Source organism: Acomys russatus, chromosome 8, assembly GCF_903995435.1.
Source record: "Acomys russatus chromosome 8, mAcoRus1.1, whole genome shotgun sequence".
NCBI classification, from domain to species: domain Eukaryota; kingdom Metazoa; phylum Chordata; class Mammalia; order Rodentia; family Muridae; genus Acomys; species Acomys russatus.
The window spans coordinates 34,596,939-34,615,174 of record NC_067144.1 but is presented as its reverse complement, the minus strand read 5'-3'; the positions used below and the strand labels follow the sequence as shown (position 1 = coordinate 34,615,174).

At 39.8% G+C, this 18,236-nt stretch overlaps 1 protein-coding gene across 1 annotated transcript in view; it reads right to left on the bottom strand.

Moving 5' to 3' along the window:
* The window catches only part of LOC127192738 (E3 ubiquitin-protein ligase CBL-B), a 95,503-nt gene extending 78,587 nt beyond the window's left edge, over positions 1-16,916 (bottom strand). Inside the window, exon 1 of the mRNA XM_051150038.1 lies at positions 16,731-16,916. Within this exon, the coding sequence (XP_051005995.1) occupies positions 16,731-16,840 (110 nt within the window). The 5' untranslated portion in view covers positions 16,841-16,916. The remainder of the gene's footprint in view (positions 1-16,730) is intronic.
* Between the last annotated feature and the right edge of the window lie 1,320 nt (positions 16,917-18,236).

Below are 18,236 nucleotides of genomic sequence, written 5' to 3'. Positions count from 1 at the left end.
TCAAATAAAGGGCATTAGGACAAAGCATTAGGAGTCCTCACCTCTTTGTATACTCAAGGCAGGTGAACTATGGATCAGTCACCTATTACCTCTCAGATGCATTTTGCAAAGTTGAAAAATACATGTTCTCTGATCTTCCATATGATTGTCACTAGAAAGCTTCTTTCATAAATGCAACTGTCTTGTAGGAATTTGTTTATTCAATGTATACCAATTAATGAATTTGATTACGTATCACCTAGAAACAGTTTTAGTAAGTAACGCACTGACATGCTTCAGAAACTTGAAGGGCCAGTGAATGGATTCAGAGAAAGGCCTGTCTTGGCAATTTCCGACACTTGCGCATCCTCCTTTCCACCATGAAAACCTGTAACATCCATCATTCCGCTCCTTAGCAACCTTCCCTCCTTTCTCAATGCCAAGTTCCTACTCATGAGTAGATGGAAGGAAGAAACTGTTCCTATTCTAAACATTTATATTTCAGTCTTCAGAACAGGACACAGTGCTATATATGTGCTTGAGAAAGATAGCACATGTTTAAATCTTAGGGGTTTCTCTACCATTGTCTCTAGAGAAAATAAAGAGAAATGAGATAAAATTTCCCTGGCCTTACTCAATGCCAATTTTCTCAACGAAGATCACATAAAGTTATTAGTTAAATATTCTAAATTATTATTATCTACAGCAATCACACATTAGCATAGATTAGGTCATTTAAAGGGATTACTGACACAGAGAATTTGGGACCTGAGTTACTCTGTGGGCCAGGGGTGAGGGCTGAGAATGAGCCCAAATGGTTTTGACTCTGTTGGTCTCTCAGAGCCACTAGGATGGGTCATATCTACCAACTGGCAACATTGTCGAAGAAACTTTATTATGGAAAGGCCTAACATCAACTCTGGCTTTAAGAAGCATACACTTTAGAGGTAGGACTCGTAACACTGAGTGACACGGATGGGGAAAACAGAAAACCCTGCTCCTTGAACACACAACAAGAACTGGAAGGATTACCAGGAAGTGGGTAGGAAGCAGCCTGAAGAAAAGGGCAAGACCGGCCTACCGGAGTATACTGAACATGCAGAGAGAAGCTTAGGCATGATGTACCATTAAAGAAGAAAGCTAGCTAAGATGCGGAATACCTCAAAAGACTTTTCTCTATGTATGAAAAAAACAGGAAACCACAGAGAACTAAAAAGAGACACCACATCAGATGCCATTTAAGAGAAACACACGTCAGACTCTGATGGAGGTTAAGAAAATGTTCCTGCTGAAAAGAACAAGGAAAGCCGGGCGTGGTGGCGCACGCCTTTAATCCCAGCACTCGGGAGGCAGAGGCAGGCGGATCGCTGTGAGTTCGAGGCCAGCCTGGTCTACAAAGTGAGTCCAGGATGGCCAAGGCTACACAGAGAAACCCTGTCTCGAAAAACCAAAAAAAAAAAAAAAAAAAAAAAAAAAAAAAAAAAAAAAAAAAAAAGAAAAGAACAAGGAAAATGTTTGGTACTATTAGCAAGCTATTGATTCATACACAAGTGCAGAGATGCAGTCAGGCCAGCCACACTGCAGAGACCATGAAAGCACTGCTTAACAGTAACATACTCCTTATCCAAATTAAAGCTTCCAATACTTACCAGACACAAAGAGCAAAGGTCATAATATGGAGGGGAGAAAAGGTGGAACAAAGGTCCACCAATTTCAGAATGACATAGAGAGAATTTGTTTGTTTTTTTTTTTTTTTTTGAAAAGCAAAATGTAACTTTATTTAAAAAGCATAAACTATAATAAACTGGCCGAATGGAAAAGTTCAGTCTTTTGTGTGTGTAAAGTATAAAAGTCAAAACAAAAAGGGTTCAAATAAATATTTTTAAGATGTTATCTTAAAACTATCATATCCAATATTTAAAATTCATGCAGATTATAACCTATTTTGAATATCTCATCAAAGTATGGGTACTTCTAAAATGTTAGTGTAACATACAACTGCAGATCAATAATTGCCAATGTACAAAGACACATTTCCTCAGAAGTTGTGTAGTGAGATTTGGCCACAGTTCATTTGTGATAATGGTAAGCCTTAAGTACGTATTCATTAGAACCTTACTTAAAGCTGCTAAAAAAGAAGCTGAGAAGATAAAGCATTATGTGGCTAGTTTATCACAAAGAACAGTCGTTACTGTAACTATTCCTCCACTTCTGTGGACTCAGCAGAGACCCATGGAGGCATGGGGAAAGGAGTGGGGCAGGCTGGCTTCATGAAGGAAGAACAGAAGAAGAGAGCAAAGATGCCATTAGAAGCCAGAAAAAAAAAAAAAATACTGTGTTTGTATGCACTTGCACCTTGGGTCTACTTCACGTAGATGAGCATCAGTGGCCACAAGATGAAGCCAGAGGAAGATCACATTGATGGCAAAATGTTTCACAGAAGTGTGCAAGCTTGTGCGTCTTAGCAAGGACTGAAAGCAAAGAGGGAAAAGAGAAGCATAAAGGGGCCAAAGTAAGCTTCAGTATCTCACAGCACCAGAAAAGTTAATCTGTTCTATTTGCCTTGCTGCTCAAGATTACAAATCACATTAGCTGCAGGCAGAATGCCATCAAAGTATACTTGGAAATTATTTTCATTTTTATTACATGTATTTACTTCTGTGTATATGCCTCTGTGTGTGTGTGTGTGTGTGTGTGTGTGTAAGGAAGATGTCTAAGGCCAAAGTGTTGGAGTTGATTCTCTCTTCTCACAACGTTGGACATGGAGATTAACTCGGCTGATCAGGCTTGGCATTAAGTGCTTCTGTCTGAGATGCCATCTTACCAGACTAAACACAGGCTATGCTCAATATACAAGACACGCGAGAGAGACCAGGGAGTACCTATCCTGGCAATTACTTCAATAGTATGGTCTCAGAATCTTTAGAATTTCAGTAAAGGTAACAGCCACGACTCCTTCACAGCTTACCATTGCTCAGCTGAAACACAGAAATCTCTTAAGGATTTACCAAAAGGAAAAGTTGTTTCATATCATGTCCCAAGAGAAAAATAGCATGGTAAATAAGACTGTGCTATCATTATGTTATTAGATACCATATTTTAGTCTGTCCACAAAACAAACAAACAAACAAACAAATAACATTTGAGTAAGAATAAGAAAACAGGACCAATCAGATGCCAGAAAATAAAACAGGAAACGGGGTCAGTGGGTCAACAATCTAAAGACAGCTCAGTCATCTAGGTTGTCACCTGTGTGAAAGGGGAAGCTTGCATCAGCCTAACGTGAAAGCCTTGCAATTTTAAAGTAAAGGAAAAGGAGCTGGGCATAGTGGTGCATGTCTTTAATCCCAGCCTTGGGAGGCAGAGGCAGGCGGATAGCTGTGAGTTCCAGGCCAGCCTGGTCTACAAAGTGAGTCTAGGACAGCCAAGGCTATACAGAGAAACCCTGTCTCGATAACCCAAAAAACAAACAAACAAAGGAAAAGGAATGAAGGGTTGACATTAAGAAATCAGTTGGGGAGGTGAAGAAGAAGAAGAAACATTCTCATGAACCTTGTAGTTCATAGAAGGCTACCTGTTTTAAGTGCAACACTTGGAGGAAATACTACATAACCAAGTTGTGACTGTGAGCAAGGGCAATGGTGTCTGGAAACAGGAACTTGCACACACTTGTGGTAAGAGGAGAATTTACACAGCATTTCTAGAGGGCAGACTGATGAAGAGGTTCACAGCCTGTCAGCATGAGAGTCTACTTCCATAGGCTTCTCTCTAAGAAACACTGGTCTAAAAAGCATCTGACATGGAAGACTCGCCTGTCTCTTTATGGCAGCGCTGTGTGTAACACCCCCAAACCAAAAGCCAATAAATTAATGTTTAATGACAGAATGGAAGACTGTATTACAGCAACTGTGGTTGCACTGAACAATATTTACCAGGTAAAAATGTTCATGGCACATTATTAAAGAAGGTCATTTTTATTTAATTACTGGCATTAAGGGTCCAATTTTAACATCTTCATAATGCCTAGAAAGATCATCATAAATTTGACCTAGAATATAAAACTATAAAATTCTGAACGGCACCGTGGGATCTGAAAATACAAAACACAGGGGTGTGGGGCACTAACAGAAGATGAACAAGGTCAGCGCACATCCACAGACTCAGAAATAGAAAAGGCCTAAGGAGATACAGCCTCTCAGAGGCTGACAGGCTCGGTATTAGAAGGTTGTCACTTCTCCTTAAATTGATCTATAGATTTAATATAACCGCAGTCAAAACCCCAAGGAGGCATTGCTACATTAGGAACAGATTCTAAACCCCACAGCGAAATGCCAGTAACAAAGAGTAAATAAAACATCTTCAGAAGAACAGGAGCAAAGTCTCATCTTTCACAGTAGCCAACACTATGGTGATGAGACGCAGATAGACGAACAGAGGTGGGAAAGCTGCTATTCCAGAAGCAAACATACCCATTCACAGCAGCTTGCGAAATAAGCTCAAATATTTGTAAAATGGTGGTAAAATTAAGATGTTTTTCATAAATGCTGGTGGTCTCACAGAAACAAATGGGAGAAGGAATTGAACCTGGATTACTACACACCAGCATTCTTTTAGAAAATCAAATTGTGGTACATCTTAAACTGAAATATGAAACAGGGCTTTTTTGGAAGAGACACAGGAGGGTATGTACACACATTTGGAACAGGCATAAAATTTCAACAGGATCTACAACATTCGAAGCAGAAAGTCAACAGTGAACTGAAAGAAAAAAAGTGTTCATGAGAAGTGTATGTTTATTTATTGAATAAACATACAATTATAAGCTCTACTTCATTGATCATCAGGGAAAAGAAATTGTAAATACGATGAGATTTCACTCCTCCCCCCATAAAAAAGATATGAAAAAGATGAGTGACATTCGAAAGCACTGAAGGGGTGTAGAGCAAGTTAACCACCGCATGGTCGGAAGAGATTACAAGTGCTTCAGAAGTGCTGGGGAGCCTCCTAAAGATGAAGGCATGAACCCATACACATCTGTGAGAAATGTAGAAACATGTTTAAACAGTTCACTGTTGACAGTCACTCAAATGCCATGAACAATAGAGTGAATATTTACACAGAGGAGCAAGAGAAATGAACTAAGCGCTGTTGCAAGCAAGAATGGAGGCTTCCAAAGAGAGGAGCCAGTATCATTAAAATGAAATACATTGCATGCTGTTTAACTCTTAATGACACCAACACACTAGGAACTGAGACTTCCATGGGTGGGTGGTGACTATGTGGGACTCTGCAGGTGCGGGCTCTGGGCATCAGAGGGGCCTCTGATAAGCTGATACCTTATGCCTCTGACAAGATGATGCCTTATTGAGAATGCAAACTGTGAATGCCATTACCTAACACCATGCATGCTTCTATCCGTGAACATTAAACTTGAAAGTTAAAATCACTACTGAATATAAAAAAAAAAAAAAAAAAAAAAAGAACTTGGGAATTGGACAATGCAGTCTTTAGTAATAAAAATCAAGAAAACACTTTTGTTGTGTGACAGTCTTGTGGTGATGGCAGTTTATAAAAATTGATTCTAGTTCATTCGTATGCAATATCATTTTTGGCTTTGAAAAGAAAATCTGTCCTACCTGCACTAACCCATTTTTTATTTTAAATTTTGTGGTGAAGTTCTCAGTGTATTCACCTTAGCAAGCAGATAGCCAGTGTCTGTACCTCCAAATTGAAGGCTAGCTTTGCTCACAATGTAATAGGGTGTTCACAAGATGCATGATAACCTTATTTTCTTTTTTATTATGGATGCAAAACATTAGAACTCTGACTCCTAAGTCTGTTGACATTTTTGTAAATAGTTATTACTTAAATCCAATCTTTTTTGTAATGACTGCATTTCTTGAAGAATATGAAAATAGATTCTTATCAGGCTATCACTGCTCTGCTGCTCCATCAATAAAGGAAAAACAATTGTTTTCCAGCAGGGCTGAAGGAGCAAATCAGAATCCCTCTTGCCTTATAGATGCCTAGGACTATTCGTATTTCACAGGTCATAACCATGGTTACCAGAGATGTGCACAATTATATCTAACCACTTCTAAATGTACACTGAGAAAGTCACAGAAACCAATTGTGGAGGGGACAATTATCCCATTTCGTGTCTGAAATCAACATTCAGAAATTTATGTTTGCAGAAATAAATAAGGAAATGATTTCTTTATATTGTCCTTGATTTTCACAATAACATTATTCACATAACTCCTGCTCTTACATTCTTCTCCGCTCCTCTTTATTCTGGGGAGAACTTTTTCCTCTCTTAATAAGATACCTCTTTCTGTGAGGGACACTTTTCGCTCTCTCTGAGGCACTCACGGCCTGCCCCATTCCACTATGCAGCTACTTGCTGACCCATGGCTGAACATGCTTTCTTCCTTGGACCCTGACTTAGAAGGCATGGTTCTCTAAGCTTCCTCTCTGCAGCACTCACCTCCTGGCAGCTGCTGAGATTACCAGCTTGCCTGTTCTACTGTTCTTCTCTCATACAATGCTCTAATAAAATGCACATCATCTTTCAAGTTCACTTTTTAATTATTTTTATTAACTAGGGAAATAACTCACTAAAAGGAACCCCCAATCACCATTGTAACTCTTTAATTTTTGACTTTGTAAATCTAGTTAGCATTGGCAGAAAGGAATAGGCAGAGAAGCTATAAGTACACTTCATTTAAAATTGTATTATAATTCCTGTTGTAAGTTTTCCATTTCAAGTTATGGACCATAGGACAGCAGACTCTCTGCTTAAACTATCGAGTATTTGTTCATGTCTTCCTAAACTACAACTGTTCTTCATCCTATTTCCTCAGAAAGTTCATTAACACGTGGAAGGCGCATGTTGATTTTCAAAGCAAGCTGTACTTTTACACATTAAAAGTAGAAAATGATGCTCAGAAGTTTGAGTAAGGTTTTATAATTGTCTTCCATTCAACAATAAGAGCTCAGTGTTAAAAACACACAAAAAAGGCAATAATAAAAACAAAATACCTCTTAAATTTCTCAATACTGGCCAATTAAGTCAGGTAGCAATGAGTAAAGCCTGTTAGAACTCTTAAGAATAAAAGCCAAAGAAATAAGCTTTCAGCAATATTCTAAGACCCTGACTGGAGAAACTGTACAAACTTAGGTTTACTGAAAAGTCCTTCTACATTAAAAAGCTACAGAGAGCGGGGCCCCTCATATGCTATGCTACATCCTCAGCACTGTTTTTATTCCCTGTTTTCAGACAAGGTCTCATTAAGTTGCCTGGGCTGGACATGAACAGTCTATGTAGCCTTTAGTGTGTGAGTCCCTTGTCTTACTGTCTCAGGAGCTGGGATTACAGTCAGAGGTGCAGGCCAAGCTTTGTCTTCTGCATAATCACTATATTACTGAAGAGTAAAAAATATAGGAGCAAAACTAGAAGGAAGAAGGGAAAATGCATTACTGTTCTTCACAGTAATAAACAACAATCAAAGCATAAAATGAATATTTAGCAGTCGGTAATGAACCTTTAGCAGTCAGTAATACATTTCTGTATGTGGACTGTAAAAAAAAACAAAAAAATCACTTTGCTATTAAGTCAATTAGCTTTCCTACCAGCACAAAGTGATTCTAAAACGCCGCAGAGGCTGGGATGCCTACCTGACTACCAAGCTTCTAAGAAATTAGTTTTCAGTTTCGTGGATTCTGGGTCAACACAAAAATGAGTTTTCCTCACAGCAAGACAGTGACGGGAGCAACAGCTGTCTCTTCCACATCTTCCCTGAGCCCTAGTTCTATGAGGATGCCCAGTGGTACCCACACACACTGTGTGGCTCTCAGTGAAGTAGAACCTGGAACTTCAGGATCCCAGATCTTTCACAACGGCCAATGAACACATCTATCCAGTCATCTGCGGAATCCTGCCTGTGCATGGGAATGAAGCTACCAATCTCCTGCTTGCCTATTTTCCTCTCTCCCACTCCCCAACCAATGTCAAAACATCCAGAACAAAGGGGAAATGGCACAAACTTCCCAGAGTTTAGCAAACAGGATCTCTGAATCAAAAGAAAACACCTTTTCTAGGAATATTTTAATATGAGGTCTCCATTTAAGGTCACTGTAATGTATTTAAAATATTTTGAAATATGTTTAATATTATAAAGAGGCTATAAACTATTACAGAAAACACTTTAAAAATACTGGTATTCAAATTTTGTTAAGATTAACAATTCAAAAAGTAAAAACATACAAGAATTTCTGAGACTGCAAATACGCAAATCATAAACATTTTCCTTAATGAGTTAACTCCAAACTAATTAGCTGGCAAAAATTAAGGAGAAGAAAATTATGGCGTTTTGGGTTTTGCAGGAGGGAGTGTTTTGGGTTATTTAAAACTTTTTGAAAGTAAAACATAATTACATCATTTCTCTTTCTCTTTTGCGTTTTTTGTTTTAAACAGAAGTTATGCAAGGATTTTTCTGAATTATATTTCAAAAAACAGTTTAGAGACACAATTTGGGGAGTCTAAGTGATTAGCTTGATATCAAGAATTCATTTAGAAAACATTAAAGACCTCAAAAATGTCATGAGTGTAGTTTTCTCATTGAGCAACGCGCACACAGAAATGGGAAGATGGAGGGGAGGAAAGAGAAGGAGAGAAAGGGAAGTTAGGGAGGAAAGGGGGGGAGCAATGTGTGAAGGGAGATAGGGAGAGGAGATGAGAAAGGAAGGGAGGAGGGGGGAAGATGGGAAGGAAAGGGGACTTGAGTATGAACAATAATTCCTCAAGATTAAACAAAGAGTCAAAAGCTAGATAAATCACAGATGGCAGCTCAGGAGCAACCCTCTCCTCTCCTTTGTCTAGCCAATGAGCAGGCCCCAGTAATGTCACGTTTTACAATGGTAAAGATCGCAAACCACTTCTCCCACCTGGCCACAGTCTACTACTTCATTATATTCCCACTTTCCTCCTTATTTTTCATGGGGGGGAGGGAGGGAGGGAGGGAGGGAGGGGGGAGAAAGAGAGAGAGAGAGAGAGAGAGAGAGAGAGAGAGAGAGAGAGAGAGAGAGAGAGAGAGAGAGAGAGAGAGAGAGCAAGCGCACATGATGTGAAAGTAGAAGTGAGACTTGGGGGAACAGAGAGAGTACCAAGAGAGAAGTGGGAAACAGAGGGTAAGGGGGTAAATATGAACAAAGTATACAGTGGGCACACATGAAGAAGTTATTATGAGCCCTATTTACTATATTTACATAAAGTGCATGTGTAGGTGGTATTCATAGACACTAGAGGTTATACACAAATCATTTTTCCAGGATGTGAAGCAAATATCAACACTATTCTTATATATAGTTTTGAAATTTTGTATTATAGCTCATCATTTTATTTGTGCTATGCATACTGTGAATACACACATTAGTATTGTAATGGAGATATATCATTTATATAAACATGAATATAGACAAAAGATCAATTTATTGATAGGCTGTGCTGGAAAAAAACACTTGGTAATAATTTATTAGTGAAGAATACAACTAACGGTCGGGGCCCGTTGCTAAACTTTATTAGCTACAATAACATATTGTGATCTGCCTAGCACACAGACTGAACCCTTTTTCCTTTAAAACTTGTCAATGGATCCCAACTTTTCTTAGGGATCCAAAAACTTGTGCTTTAAGAGAATAGCTTTTCATAAGAAACAAGAACAACAGGCAGAGGCTAGAGAGGGGCAGTGGCCTAATAGGCTGGGCAGTGAGCCAGGAAGCCAGCCATAGATGGAGCAGAACACACACTCCTGTACTGGAGCTCCACACTCTCCAAGAATGTTCTGAGGATAATGTAGCTTGGCTGAACATTGGTCAATAATGCCACGAGCATCCTCTGCCTGACAGTGGCACTAGTAGGACCATTATTCTGTGTTGGTTGAATTTGTAATTTAGCTAACATGGATCTCCTCTTTAAATATGCTCATGTTATTAGTAAGATTGTGCTTAGTGACACTGAATAACAGAGAGGAGTTGATATATTTAGAAAATACTGAATTTACTATCCCCCTTTCTTTTGAACTAACCAGAGGCTGCACTAAGTCAGCTGCATTCATGGTACTCCCCATTAAGAGGCTGGCTGGGCCACAAACTCGCTACAGTGCACACTCTCCTGGAGGCGGAATGCTCCTCTCACACTTCCCTCAGTGGTCTCTGCTCAGGTAACCTACTGCTCATAGTAAGTAGGCACTTTCTCATGGTAATAAAACTTTAAGGACTGATCACCTTTTTAGATCCCATCTTTCTCAAATTGAACAGACCCTGCTTATAATGAATAAGTTACAATTTTATATTTTTGTCTTTTAAACAATGAGTCCAACAACAATAAAGGAATTCAGTTTCTATTTAAGTTACATTATTTTATTGAGGTAAAATAGTATAATTTGCTTAAGCAAACAATAATGGAAGTGAGTTCAATAGAGATTATTTTTGAGCCTATTTCACTTCTTATTTTTTCTAGTGAACCTGTTGTATAGTTTCACTGTAAGAATCCTCAGCATCAGCTATGTATGCCTTCTATTAATTACAGAGAATTAGACTGTCTTTTCTATAATGGGGAAACAGATCTAGTTAATAGCCTAGAAGAGCATGTATTTTACTCAATGGAGAAGAAAAGATATAATTTTCCTTGTTTCTTACTAAAAGTGAAAAGTAAATACAGGAAACCAAACAAAGTCCATACCACTTCCCCAGAAAATCAAAGGCAGAGGCAATAAAGTGAGCTCTAAAGAGGTCATTGTCCCCAGTGTAAGCAAGATCACTTACTTATCTTTAACTCACTTTTACAAGAGGATACACATGATCTTAGAACAATTCAAGTCTCACGTTTAATTCTTTTTCCTTTGCTTTAGATTGTCACATGTGGAAGTTCCATAAAGTCAAATATTAATAATATTAATTCTAGAAATAGCAGATATAAGGATGGTACTTGAAGTAAGATCAAAGACCAAAATCGTGTGATTACTTCAAGGCAGTTCTTAACCTGTTGAATGTCCCCAGCAGCACCACACAACAGGCACCATTGCTATTGCACATGCGCTTTAGACCAAAGAAAAGAAAAGGACGGTGGACAGACCAGGAGTGCACCAAGACAAAGCAAGGAAGCGCTACAGTAGGAAGGGAAATGCGCAGCAGAGCCTCACAGCTAAGCTACATTCCTCCCATTCAGGGTAACAAGCTGCTTGCCCACCTTTCTCTCAGGAAGGCCAAGCAGCTCCTCGACTTCTCCACTTCTATGAGGTAAATCTACAGTGTTCGTGAAAGCATACCTGGCGCACTCTGCTGGAGTGCCCACAGGACAAAGAATGAACCTGATTTCGTGAAGCATAGAAACTGCTGGAAAGGACTGTATTTATCCAGATGATTTTAATTAACTAAGAAAATGCAGGCGACCAGGAAGGGCTTCTTCAAAGTCAACAGACCTGATAGTAACAGGGAGGGGTAGGTGCTGAGAGGGGAAAACTGAAAAGAGTTACAAGACTTCCTGACAGAGACTCTTTAAGTGAAAGGTAGAACAAGAGTAAAGACATAGGAATCTAAAACTCATGCATATGGAAGAGTCTCCCGAGCACAGGTGACCAAGAGTGTCAGTCAAGAAAAAGAACTTATAGTACAAAAATGGTGTCGTATCTCATCCGCATGCTCAAGAATCACCAAGTGTCTCTCCAGTGTGCAGACCTAAAATTAACTTAACATAACCACTGAGAGAAAAGCTTGAAGATTTTATTGAAAATGCACATGTACAGGTACTTGAGTGGTTACGAGCAGTGGCTGCTCTTCCTGGGGACCCAGGTTTGATTCCCAGCACCACACACAACAGACTGTGACGCTGGTTACAGGGGATCCACTGTCCTCTTCTGGCCTCCAGCAGTACTACGTGCATCTGGAGCACATGGTTTCACATGCAGGAAAAGCACCCATACACACGAAATAAAGTGAAAACTCATTTTAACAATTAGAGTGAGAATGGAGCCAGAATTCAAAAAAGAAACAATCACAGATTTCGCCATAAGTGTTTTTAAAAAAGCAAGCAGGACAAACCTATGTATATACTCAATGGCTTATGCTCAGAAATATAGCAAGGCTCAGAGAATAGTGTAGTTAACTGTGTAGAAGCTCATAAATGACTGAGAAATAGCAAAAAAGGGGACTTCTGGGGTATATTTGTAGAAGTGTGTAAAATGTGTAAAAATTATAAAATAAAAAGAAACAAATGACAGACAGGGAAACTGTAGGAGTTATGCCCAACAGAGTAACTGGTGACAGAGTCATTAAAAACAGAGCAAAGAACAGACATTGTCCATCCAATTATGCATGCGGTCAGCTAATAAATATTACTGCCCACACATTCTAAGACATATGCCAGACCCTCCGAAACAAAGTTAAATAGAGAGTCCCTGTCTTCAAAGGCCTGTCCAGTCTCAGGGAAAAGCCTCACCTGGGGAAAAGGAATATATCACAGTTCTCTGTAGACTAGAAGAATGGAGGGGACCCTGGGCACTAGGTTTATAAGAATGTGGAAAACCACGTTAGACAGTCTGTCAGGAAAGCCTCCAATGTGGCTGGGCACAGTGTGGCTGACGAGGCACCCAAGCAGTGGCAGGAAAATTAACAAAGTGAAGCGTGAAAACAGAGAAGTGCTCAGGGGGAAGTAGTGGTAGATGCTTCTTGGCAGATGCCCTGGGTGTGGGGTTGGAGGTAGGTGAGGCAGGGAGAGGGAGAGGGAGAGGGAGAGAGAGAGGGAGAGATTGACCTTTCCTAAGGCCAGAAGCTTGGGGTATCAGAGCCAATATTCCTTACAGCAATTTGGAATGGTTGCTTCTGCTTCCCACAGGTCTCACTGCCCTCAGAAGCTCTGGCTGAAGGCAGAGGTTTCAATAAAAATGCTGTTGATGTCCAGCCAGGTGGAGCCTAAACTGAAATAAGGATGCAATAGGAGAGGGCACCCAAGAGAATTAGAAAACAGTCCATCACTTCTTGCTGATTAGTAATTTGCTTGAACACCATTGATGAAATCCCAATTGCTACTGGTCCTGCTGAGAAAAATACTTCCACAAAGTGTGGGCACTTCAGCCTCTTCATTCTTTCCCCAGGCCCTCCTATACCGTTCATCCCTCCACCCCTGCCCCTGCCTTATTTCCCCACCCCCCCCCCTCTGCCTTCTTTCCCCATCCCACCCCCTGACTTACTGCCCCAGCCCCACCCCCTTCTTTCTTTCCCCACCCCCACCCCGCCTTCTTTCCTAGGCAATTATATACTTGTGTGAGTTAAGAAATGTGCCAGAGTGAAAAATGTTTCTGCATTAACAGTGTGGGTTTTGTTTCCTGAGTTATAAAGATTATTCTAGAATATGAAGATTTGGTCTGATATTATCTCATTTTGTAAAATTTGACACATTCTCTCAATAATGTTCTATTATCTCCAGGTGAACAGAATAAAGAAGCAGAGGCAAGACTAAACTTTTGAAACACTAAATAATTTTTCTTTAAATATGACACATGCAGAATTTTCTATTCCCTTTCTCCTGCCGTTTTGTGCTGCTAAGGCTCTCAGCAGACAGAGCCTACTGGCTGAAATGCTGAGCCCAGGGCAGAGAGTAGCAATATAGTATTGAAAATTGTTTTTCTATTCCCTGTTTTCATAAGGTCTGACCCAAAATTATATTTATGAGTATCATAATGTCTTCTGAACATTGGTTTGTTTTCTATTTTACTTCGTTCTTAATGCTTTGTTACAGATGACTTTGTCCCTTCCGGGAAGTAAATCACAATAAGAGTCTTTAAGCAAAACAAAACAAAACAAAATTTATAAAATTATAATCTGGCAGTTTGTTGAGACAACCTCCTATGGGTCTGTTTTTGAAAACAATACTATTCTGAAGTGTAAAGTCACTGGTTAGATGAAAATGAAACCATTCTCACTCATCATCATTACAGGAGGTAAGCGACAGGAATTCCTTAAGACGAGAACCAAGTAAATACCAACTATTTGTAGCATGGGGAAGAGACAGAATACAACCCATAGGAAGTTCCACTATTCATGCACTGTTCATGAATTCAAACACCACAGGGAACTGCAGAACAAACACCAACAGAGATGAGGAGGTGGCTTCTCTAATGATCTTGCAAAGGTGTTCTCAGTTTACAACTCCAGTGCTATTTTTGTATTCATTCTGGAAGCACCCTGGAGTTGTATGCTCATTCTAAAAGGAAAAATGTTAAAGGCAATTTACAGCCTACCTAAGTCAGTAGACTCAGCAGGCAGTGGGAGGACGCGGGAGGTAGGAGAGCACCTGGCCTGTAGGTTACATGATTTCCTAACATAAATGTTCTACACGTGTGAAAGTCAGTCCCCACTCTCCACTCAACTGTGGAGAATGTCCTGTCCATTGGTCCATTGATCACGTCTCCTAGATGGGGAGGCCTGGTGGCACTCAGAGGAAGGATAGCAGGCTACCAAGAAGAGACCTGATACCCTATGAGCATATACAGGGGGAGGAGGTCCCGCTCAGTCACAGTCATAGGGGAGCGGAGTAAGGGGAAAATGGGAGGGAGGGAGGAATGGGAGCATACAAGGGATGGGATAACAACTTAGATGTAATATGAATAAATTAATAAAATATATTCTTAAAAAAGAAAAAAAACTAAGCCACAGAAAAGGAAAAAAAAAAGTTCTACACAGTAGCAGCCCCTTGACATTTGTGGCTAAGCAGAGAAAGCCAAGCTCTCTAAACTTCTTCATGCATTGTGCTGAGAGGTGTCAGCAAAGTAAATGTGACTCTTGAGAAGGTTGAGCAAAGTTGTCATTTCTTAGGAACCCCCTGACTGAGCAAAGTTGTCATTTCTTAGGAATCCCCTGACTGAGCACTTTATAGCAAAGCAGGATCTCAGTTTTCAGAATGAATGTCCATGAACAGCTTGCTCCATACATGTTCAGAAGCTGTGAGAGAAACATTATTTTGAAAGTTACCATGTATGCCCTGGGTTCTGAGTGTCAGTACAGGAGCTGCAGAAGCTGGCATTCCTTCAGAACACACCTCTCTGCTTTGCACCAGTCATACATATTTCATGAGTATACTCTCCGCTTCTGCAGTAGGCATTAGTGGATGAGGGTGCAACTATTAATCCCTCACTTATAAATGGATATAGAAATGTTATGAGTAGCTGGGTTTCTAGAATACAGAATATCCATACTACTGGAATAAAATGGTATTTTTCCCCTCTCATTTCAAAAAGTCCTTTTTAGTAGAGGAAGAGAAAAATCGGATTTAATTTTTATTTGAAGCCAAGTCAGGAGTGGTGGCACACACCTGCATGAGAAGCAGCCGGAGGATGACCTGACCTTAAATTTGAGGCTAGCCTAAGCGACACCCTTCTCAAACAGCAACCTTAGATGTACTTGTGGAATAAAAATACTGTATGTCAGTTAAAAATCACTGTCTATGCAAGTATAGACTGGTTGTGGTAGAAGCTCTATACACCAGTCATTTTGTGATAGAACGGAAAGGACAAAGATTAGTCAGCAGCCTGAGAGCACTGACCAGCTCAGTGCTCAGATCCTACGTCACACGTCTAACTTCATAATAACCTCATCAGCGTGGGTGCCACCAGCCTTCCCCCCACTGGGAGTACACTCTTACACTCAAGAGCATCTGAAGGCACTCTTTTGAAAGGAAGCTATGACGTCACTGAGGAAGCCATTGCCTCCTGTTGTTCACTTCTAAGGGATGTTCCACAGAGTTTACATAAATTATGACGAACTCGTACATTCAGTCTCCAACATTCCCCTGCTTGTGGACATTTGTATCTGAATGAGAAGTGTTTATTAGACACATCTTGACTTGATCTTCACTTGACAGGTCTGTGATAACACCAGCAACATAGCTTTTGTTCAAACATAGTGAGATTTTGTGTATTAGTATATGGAAAGAGTAGCTGGGTGAACTGGGGGTTTCTTGTGCTTCAGTTTTTTTCTTTAATGTTTTCTAAGCTCTACATTTAAGAAGTACTCTTTTGTGTGTGTGCAAAATATTATACATGATTTTCTACTAAGGATTATGTATCTTGATTTCTGTATAAACACATATCACACACATACATACTGGGATAGATACTGGGAATTCAGGATGTGGCTCCCTTACTTGTACAGCAAGTGCTTTTGACCAAGAGACCAAGTTAAGCTATCTCAGCAGATTTTTATGCTTTTCAAAATAACTATTCTCCTCTCTCCTCCCTCCCTCCCCCCTCTCTCTGTATGTAAATGATAAGAAATTATAGGCATAAATGATTTTATATGCCTTTGTTTCTCAGAGCTAAATGACTCAATAAATTCTTTCAGAATATATAACTCTGTCTCATCTGACATGTACTCTAACAACAAAATTTACATATTCCATTTTTAACATAGTTTTGTTGTTACAACAGGAGAGATTATCATTTTAAACACTTATCAAGGTCTTGGGGCATAGCTCAGTGGCAAACACTGAAGTAGTATACACAATGTCCTGACTCAATCCTCAACACTGAAGAAAAGCAACAAAAACAAACAAACAAACAAACAAACAAACCAAACCAAAACACCTTCCCAAAAATACCAAATACTGTCCCTATATACTCAGGAAATAAACTATCAACATAGATAACTAGGTCACTCTAGAAAGACAGACCCAGAGTATGAACACAGTTTCAACTTACTTGTCTCCAAAAAACTTCCTCCAGAATTCAGCAGCATCTGCTTTGGTGATGCGGAAGTTATCTCCCTGGAACTGGCCATTGGGAAAGATTGCCTTGATTTCTGCCAGCATGTGACTGAAGATCAGGGACAGTTTTGTGAGATTCCGTCTGTCAAGTACAGTGGAAAAAAGAAAGAGAGGTAAGTATATGCATGCAGCCTTTAATGGGAATATATATTAAGAAAGAGAAAACATTGTATATATCAAGCTGAGTCTTAGTAGTCAGTCATGACCAAAAAATAGGTTGATCTCCACCTGAGAACCCATCTAAAATAATGTTTACTATTCACTTTCCTTCCTAATAGGTTTCTATTTTATCCTTTATCTATGTGTTTATCTAACAGAAACATGAGCAAGGAAAATTATGTAATTTAATTCACTAAGCTTACAGCTTTATGAAAAAAAATAAACCCATGGAAAGCATAATCAAGTATAAATGCTAAAACCAAATGACAAAGACAGAGTCCTATTTCTACCCAGAAAAGTAAAGGAAAATTTAGCACTAGAGGAGGATCCAGGAAGATATGTAATTGCAAGGCACAGAGATGACCCGAGATAGAGAGAAGAGGCTGGGGGAGGAGAGAAAAGAGTCCTCAGAACAATAGAGGCAAGACTGCTCAAAGTATGGCCATCACTTTGGGTCACTGGAGCACAGCAGACAAAAGAAGATGTGGCAGGAAGCAGCATGAGAAGACAGTGTGGCACTGACATGACGAGAGAGTAAAACCAATGAGACAAGTGCTTCGCGAGTTCACTGGTCTCTTGTACGTACGAATGAAGTATCCTTGTGATAGTGTTTGAACACAAACATCTCCACTCTTTCCTGGGTCAGTCTAACATGTGTCCTTCACTAGGAGAACTGCTACATGGGAAGGGGAACCAAAATAGATTCCACCGAATGTCTCAAAAGGATGACATGACAACAGGATGAAAAACGATGGCTGTGACCATATCTTTATCTTCAAGGACAATAGAAAATAGTCCCACAATACACACTGTCTAAGAAATTTCACGTCTAGGGAGTCATAAGCTGGCGACCTGCGCATTCACTACCACTGTACACAAATAGCCCTTCATTTTCTGAACTACGTCCACGCTGGTGCTCAGCTCAACCTGATCCCAATGCAATGTGCCACTCAGTTGGCTCTGTAAGATTGCCCTGGCTTGTCCGTGCAGATTAAAATGGCAGCAGGTGTTGAAACGTGCATCCTAGGAAATGAAAAGCAAACTGTTCTGCTTTTTAAAAGCAACAAAGTGTGTTCACCCTCAACTGTAAAGGACCTTCCAGATCTGTGCTTAGACAAAACATAAAGTCACCTTCGAAAACCTGCAGTGAATTATGTCCTGTTATTAGGTGAGAGGGCTAGCTTTCTACCAAACTTCAATTGACAGGTAAGAAAGAAAAAGAAAAATGAGTATGGTTAGAATTAAGATAAAACAACTGTTCCTTATTTTCTAAAATGCTTGC